Genomic DNA, 7,653 nt, shown 5'->3' on the forward strand with positions numbered 1-7,653 from the left:
CCTTGTCCTATTTCTATGTTCTATCTCCTATATGTCAAGGCACAATAGACAAAATCAATACCTGAATTCTTGGAGTCAATTGGATCTTTAATAAGCACTTGCATTGTCTTGTCCTAATTGCAGCATGAACCTTTCAGAATGCAGAACTGCTGCATATTCAGCAACCAACCGCATTGTTGCACTCTTGCAACAATGCGGTTGGTTGCTGAATATGCAGCAAAAGCATATGAGTAAAAGCATCTGATGTAACAGCTGGGTCTGCTAGAAAAAGGAAGGTAAGGTTCTGCAAGGAAAGAAAAAAGGCTTTAGGCAAATTTCGAGAAGAATGACGATAGCCCACCAATGAAGAATTACGAAGGGAACAGTATAACCACAGAGTGCAGCCAAGCTAGCATCAAGGCAGCTTTACTAAAGCTTAATCCCTCGCTTGATGCAATGGATCAAAGGTTGGACCAACTTTATGGTAAAAACTTAATTAAGATCTTTGGTGGAAAGGTTCAGAAGGAATAAGAGCTGGCCTCTCTATGGTTAAATAATGAATTAATCATATGGAAGCATATATAACTGCTGCTTGAATATTTGATGGCATGAAGAAATAGAAGGAATTAATGTTATATCTGTAGTGAACTGAATGATTTATAAGCTCCTGGTTATACAATACATTGTCGATTGTTAAAACCACTGCACAAATTGAATTGAATATATGCTGCACATGCCAGCTGTGATGCAATCAGTGAACAAACACAACTGGCACACCTACAACCACAGGGCCTGTGCTTTTCTATCAAGAAGTCTGGCTGCTATGCAGGCAGCAAGTAATGAAAGTTACAGAGTTCCTAATTAGCAAATATTGAAGCTCTGGGGTTAAGTCATAAGATTATGCAGTTCTGCACAGGAATGAAACTCGTTATAAAGACAGAGATCAAACTGCAAGTGCCCACATATCGCTCATGTGCAGACATTCTGTGTAAGGTTGGAATGCTGGGATCAGCACCCCATTAATAAGCTAAATGGTCAGAACATGTACCAGAAGTGGTTACAGAAACATGGTCCAGTGCTTGTTTTGTTCTTGATGGAATGAGAGAAATGATAATGCCTCTCATCAAGGTGTGGGGGGTACTATGGAGGAGGGTGGCAATGGAAACATTTTGAAGCAGTGGAATAATGCAGCTTGATATCAACAAATATCCTGAACATGTAAGCTGTGTGATTAGTGCTGCATTTCCTGAAACACCTAAGCGGGCCAAATATACCACAGTAGTTTAGACAGACAATATTTTAGCATTTAACATCAACGGTAAAGGAGCACAAAATGGGAGACAATGTACAGACAAAGACAGTTTATGGGTCAGGATTGTTAGCACACCACTGGCCAAATCTAAAACTATGCTTTTCAGTCACTGTTACTGTTCAGAATGTCACAGATTATGCAGCTGATGTTGTCTTGTTTTTGCCAAACAGACCATGTTTCCGACTGTTACTAAAGTCAATATGTGCTCTTAATGCCCAACATTAATAAAAGAGTCTGGCTATCCAAGAAACAAGGTCACTTGTCCTTCTGTTTGGTCCTTGGTTGTGAATCCTGCAAGCTAGCAGGTGCCATGTGTCCAACAGGTTGAACACACTTTCCTTTTGTTCTGTTTATGTGCCAGTTGTATGCAAGTGAGGGGAAGTTTCCTTACTGTCATGTGAGATACTTGGGACAAATCTCCTACTACTGTACCTTACACTGTGAAGAGTCAGTTAGACACATCTCTCTGGAATTAAAAGGATAATTGGCAGCATTGTCTACATACTAGGAACTAATTCATTTATTGTTTAGAGTATATTAAAAAAAGGACATTTTCTAATGGGCCCCTTAGCAAGGCCTTTAAACCTCAATTGCTCAGTTGTATAAATTGAAAAAAAAAATTGTTTAAATGTAAGTCACTCTATAAAGGGTGTCTGCTAAATGCCATAAATGTAAATGTATAGACCTAAACTGTCCTCCAGTTGTTTTGACGGCCCTTAAAATGTCAATAAATGCTTACCTGCATTGGAGACATGGAGGAAAAAAAACTGACCATGGAAAATCTGCACCTGCTTTCTTTCTGTCAAGGTGACACAGTGTTAAAAATACACTAGGTGACTGTTTCACCTGTAAAAAAAAAAAACTGATACTGGTTATCAAGTTTGGTAGAGGTTTGGTAGAATATATAAATAGACACTTTAATGAAAAAATATGTTGTTTCTTTGTGGATGCTTGAGGAAAGGTGAATACCATATCCTTGACTATTTAAACATATTACTTATGTACTTATGTTTCTATTGCTTTTTTCATTAATATGCCCAAGGGGATAGTTATTGTTATTATCATTCCAAATGCTACATCGGTTCCTATGAAGGGAATGCTGTACATAGATCATCTAAAGGAATGAAACTATTACTTTTATTTCGTCAATATATGACAGAATTTTACCGTTTACTCTGTTTCACTTGACACAAAATAATTGCTTGTGTATCTTAAAAGCACTGTGCAGTTATGCATTGCAGGTTGCTGACCATGTTGACAGTGCATAAGATGACTGTGGGTCTTGTGGCCCTGTTTCTGGTTAGTTCTGTTAGAGCTGAAGTGGAGGTGAGTCAACTGGACACACACTAGTAGAGCTACGGCTGTTAACCAAAGTTATTAGCATATTTTTGAAAGTAAAATAAGAGTAAAATAAATAAAAGGTGGAATAGTTAGTAAGTCATTACTTAAATATATTGAAATAAAATTTATATATTAAAATTTTGATTTAAATCTGATTTTTAAAAATTCATTATCACTGAAACTGAAAATGGATTTAAAAAATTGTTTCCACTCATAGTGAATAAATCAATTTTTTTTATTTTGGATCTTTTACAGTGTAAATAATAATAATAATAATAATAATAATAATAATAATAATAATAATAATAATAATAATAATAATAATAATACATGTTTTTTTGTTTTTAATACCCTGAAGACATTTGGGTTTGAGATCAAGAGGTGAATATGAGACGATAGATCATAATGTCAGAATTCTTGATATATAGCTTCCAGATATGTTAAACTAGAATAAAGCACCTTTTGTTCAAACTTATTGGAACATGTGAATGACAGGTGTTTCTAGTTGCTCATGCGTGCTATGTTAGATTGATTGTTTAAACAATTTATAGTTCTAAATGTCGACTCTGCGTTTCAGCTGTGAACACTACTGCATCTATTGTTAAAATGATAAAATAAATAAATAAATAAATAAATAAATGCTCCACAAAATAACAACATGAAACATTCTTAGACAAGCACAGATATTTGTCCTTTATAACCAACCGTTTATGTCTCTATTTCATGTTTCCTCCTTTCCAAATGGTTCTCATGCAGCCTGGTAAGTAATTTTAGTTTAATTATGATTATGTATGAATAAAAAGATAATTTGTAAGTGCTACATTAATGATCTTACTTTAATTTGATAGTGTTGTCTGTGGGAGAACTGCTGGAGAGAGCTAATCGAGACATTGGTGTGTTCACACACCTTCACACATAAATACACACATTGCTTTATAACCTTTGCAGTGTATAACATGATTCTTTGTGTCCATTGTAAGATTATCTATTCACTCTGTATTCTGTGTGGTAGTTCGTGGTCCTGATGAACCAGTGGTTGTTGGGGACATTGCTGTTGATATTGACAATGGAAGGAACGCTGATCCCTGTACATCTACTGGCTGCAAGTGGCCCAAGTACAGTGATGGACTGGTCTATGTGCCCTACATCATTGCCAACCACTTCAGTAAGTCATTGTAATTGACAAACCAGGAAATATATTAAATAATAGTACATTTTTATGCTACTAACTGTGTAGGTTTGTAAAGCCATGAACTTATTTAAAACATTTTCTTTTTTTCTGTTCAGAAACCTATTTTTTTTGTATCGAATAACAGTAACATGCTGCCATAAACTGACCCATACTTACTGTGACTGATAAAATAAGAAACAAATCTGTCTTCTTTGCCTCATCAGCCTCCCGTGAGCTGCAGGTTATCCAGAGAGGTCTAGATTCCTTTGCATCTGTTACTTGCATTCGTTTTGTTCCACGCTACAATGAGAGGGATTATATCAGCATTGAGTCACGCAGCGGGTATAAATCACATTTACAAAATAGAAATAGAATAGAACTGACATTCTAAAATGAATCTACATCAATAAACAAAATTAAAACTGAGATAGCATTGGAACAGAAATTATAATCCAGTTAATTTGATTCAGAGTAGTTGATTGTTAAGTCTGTCTTTGTGCACTTAACAGATGCTACTCTTATGTTGGGCGGCTTGGTTACGGACAGACTGTGTCTCTGGACCGCTATGGCTGTATCTACCACAACACTGTCCAACACGAGCTACTTCATGCTCTGGGATTTAACCATGAACAGACTCGCAGTGACCGTGACAACCACATCCGTGTCCTCTGGGAGAATATCATGGACGGTATAGTTTATTATTTTACTCTGTCGCAGGCAGAAGCGACATGAAATGTCTATTATTACATCAGTTAATGTTTTGTTTTTGTTTTTTTCTTCACCAGACATGAAGTATAACTTTGACAAGATTGCTACTCTGAACCAGGGCACTCCCTATGATTACGACTCTGTCATGCAGTATCACAGGTCAGTCACTAACCAATTACCCGAGGAAGAATCAAATCTGGCCCAGAAAGAGTGATAATGCTGTCCCAGGCATCATCTGATTTTAAAAGGAAATTCAGTTCTTAAAAGTTTCATTTTTGAAAATTCTGTCTTAACATTATTATACAAAAAAGTTAAATTGCTTACTGTATCACTGCTATGCTACAGAACATATAAACACTACAGGCAAAATTTAGGAAGGCCAAAAGCCTGTAGTTTTTACATTTACAGCATTTAGCAGACACCCTTATCCAGAGTGACTTATGATTTATTTCAGTTTATACATCTGATCAATTGAGGTTTAAGGGCCTTGCTCAGGGGCTCAGCAGTGGCAGCTTAGTGGATATGGGATTCAAACCCATGACCTTCCTATCAGAAGTCCAATACCTTAACCACTAGTCTTCCACACCCCTACAGTTAGTGGTTTATAAAGTTGATTTTCTCAGCAATCATTCTATGTTTACAAGCATGAAAATACATGCAAGGACCTCTTGGAATCAAAGAATTTGAAAAAAAAATCAGTTAATTGGTTTTCTTGGAGATATTTGATGAATTATTGCTTAGTATCCCTTTGAAAATGTCATTGCAACAATTATTTTTACAAAGCTTTCCAACACATCAACAATCAAGTCCATTTAAATTATAATTATGGTTAAATTCATATAGTTATATCTTTATATAAAACACTACTGCAAGACACAATGCAAATGAGTGTTTTCTTTTTTAAATGAATGATTTCCTGCATGTATCTAATTTATTGTATATATTTTCAGAACTGCATTCTCAAAGAATGGTCAACCCACAATGGAGCCCATTCCCAACAGCAATGTAGCAATCGGTTTGGCCAGAGAGATGAACCAAAATGACATTGTTAGAATCAACAGGCTCTATGGGTGCTGTAAGTACCAGTACTCTGTTTAATCATTATACCATTTATATGAACCTTTCAATAATAATTCTGTATTCTTCCCATATTTATTTATGTTAGCAATTATCCTTAAAGACAGAAAGATAAAGAATATCTATAAACATCATCAATAAGTCTGTTTTTATTCCACAGAACCTGAGAACACTTGTGGTCTGTGCTGTGGCTAATATCCATGGAGGTGGGGAGCTCTGACCGATTTACTGATTTATGTCATTCTAAAAAATTAAAAATAAACCACTGAAATAAAATAACACACAAAATTAAATGAAAGCCTTCTGAAAGTCATTCTGAAAAATGTATATGTACATACATATGTCTGGGTTATATGAAATTTTAAATGACTATCTATTATATTTTAGACACTCCAGTACAGTTGAGTTTTTTTTTACACTTCAGTTTTGTTTGTTTTTTTCATTTTTAAATAGTTTTATTTTTAAGTATATTTCAGTTGCATACAGGAATAGAATTAACATTTTGTGAAATAAGGTTTTAATATCAAAATGACTTAAAACGTTTGTAGTTGTCATTGAGGTTTTCAGCTGTTTACTCACATTTCTTAAAGGTTAAAGATTTAAAAACATGTTGCTTCATTTCATCTTATTACAAAAAGGCTAGTGGAGATATGGTTAAATTATGTTGTTGTAGGACATGACAGTGTCTACATACTGTACATCATATACACAGTGGATATGTTACACTGTAGAGCTTCTGTCACTAAAACAAATTGCTCGCATGTGAAAACATGCCTGGCAATAAAGCTGATTCTGATTCTGATTACACAGGTCGCTTTGATGTACAAACTGATACCAGATATGGTTTCAGATTCACCAGATATGTTTTAGGGAAAAAATAGTACAAGAATGCACACCCCTGAACTAAAACCTTCTCAAAGCAAATATACTTATTTTTGAGATACATATCTTCATATGCACAGATACGTATATTCAGTTCAGTTCAATTCGATAAAAAAAATTTGGTGCAGTGCTTTTAACAAGGGAAATCTCAAAGCCGCTTTATACAGACATAAAAACTCAGAAAAGACGCTGACCTATTAGTTCCTCAGGAGATCTCAGTTGCACAATTCCACTCGACTTTTATTTACGAAAAAGGACAAGTTCTGTCTAGTCACCTTAATCTATAGACTGGACACGTACTGTAGAATGAGATGATTTGCTATTGCATACACAACTATTACCTGCCAGACATTTCTGCAGCTCATGTATTGTTGCTGTCGGTCTATTTCCAGGCTCCCTGATATGTTTTCCTTGTACTCTTTTGTCAAGTTTGGCAGGACATCCTGTCCATAGAAATGTCACTGTGGTGCCCGATGTTCTTGGGTGTCTGACTGTTATTTTGTGAGCTTATGCTTAAGAAATCCAAAAAATCATCCTGAAACAGCAAATCGTTAATTGCTGTTAAGCAGAAACATTTTAGTTATTTTATTTATAATTGTGCAGTAAAGCAATTGGAGCCAAGCACGATCTAGACAGATGGCCTAATGGGTAGCATCGGTAGTTGGATCGCCTACTTGATGTCTAAATATTATTTCTTAGTCATAACTTGCTTTACATAAGTCATAACTTGCTTTTACATAATGCACTTGCTTTCTTGCATAGATAGCTTGCAAACATCACAGGCTTTAGGGCTGAGCTGCTACCAACAGTTTTTCACCACAGTCACCAGTAAATAATTGTGTTACATGAAAGGAACTAAGTACTGAGGTCCCATGATAGCAGCTAGAAATTTACAAAACACTAAAAAGTGCAATGAGTAAAAAAAGTAATTATGTACATTTTTGTGTAATTGCACAGTCTGTAGAGTAGCAATTATTACACATAGATGAGTCTGCGGTGTTGAAGATATTGCACACAAAAAGTCTCGTGTATGTTGTCATTGCACAAGAGAAATGATAATCTATGGTTATTACTGCACAATAAAAGAGTTTGTGACCCTTGTGTGCACCATGGTTAACTTGTTTCTCACACAAAGGCTTACTAAAAAAAAAAAAATGTGTTTCCGTTTTCTAATACCAACCTT

At 35.2% G+C, this 7,653-nt stretch overlaps 1 protein-coding gene across 3 annotated transcripts; it reads left to right on the top strand.

Moving 5' to 3' along the window:
* The first annotated feature begins 327 nt into the window (after positions 1-327).
* On the top strand, positions 328-5,881 carry LOC113634218 (low choriolytic enzyme-like). 3 transcript variants are annotated; one of them, XM_047812987.1, is made up of 10 exons: positions 328-463; positions 2,520-2,617; positions 3,389-3,392; positions 3,481-3,525; positions 3,645-3,797; positions 4,028-4,145; positions 4,313-4,491; positions 4,589-4,670; positions 5,462-5,586; positions 5,749-5,881. In XM_047812987.1, coding segments are annotated over exons 1-10 (927 nt in total). In that variant the 5' UTR covers positions 328-342; the 3' UTR covers positions 5,751-5,881. The 3 variants fall into 3 exon arrangements, with proteins under 3 accessions (XP_047668943.1, XP_047668951.1, XP_026988827.1); XM_047812995.1 differs by having other exon boundaries at positions 328-446; positions 2,533-2,617; XM_027133026.2 differs by lacking the exon at positions 328-463 and adding an exon at positions 2,191-2,252 and having other exon boundaries at positions 2,533-2,617.
* The last annotated feature ends 1,772 nt before the right edge of the window (positions 5,882-7,653 follow it).

Source organism: Tachysurus fulvidraco, chromosome 1, assembly GCF_022655615.1.
Source record: "Tachysurus fulvidraco isolate hzauxx_2018 chromosome 1, HZAU_PFXX_2.0, whole genome shotgun sequence".
Classification (NCBI taxonomy): Eukaryota; Metazoa; Chordata; class Actinopteri; order Siluriformes; family Bagridae; genus Tachysurus; species Tachysurus fulvidraco.

What these genes read in the sequence shown, in the direction of transcription:
- LOC113634218 (XM_047812987.1), top strand. Translation starts at nt 343, where the DNA reads ATGAAGAATTACGAAGGGAACAGTATAACCACAGAGTGCAGCCAAGCT. An exon ending in CATCATTGCCAACCACTTCA is followed by an intron (nt 3,798 to 4,027) that starts GTAAGTCATTGT and finishes TTGCCTCATCAG; the next exon opens with CCTCCCGTGAGCTGCAGGTT. An exon ending in TCTGTCATGCAGTATCACAG is followed by an intron (nt 4,671 to 5,461) that starts GTCAGTCACTAA and finishes ATATATTTTCAG; the next exon opens with AACTGCATTCTCAAAGAATG.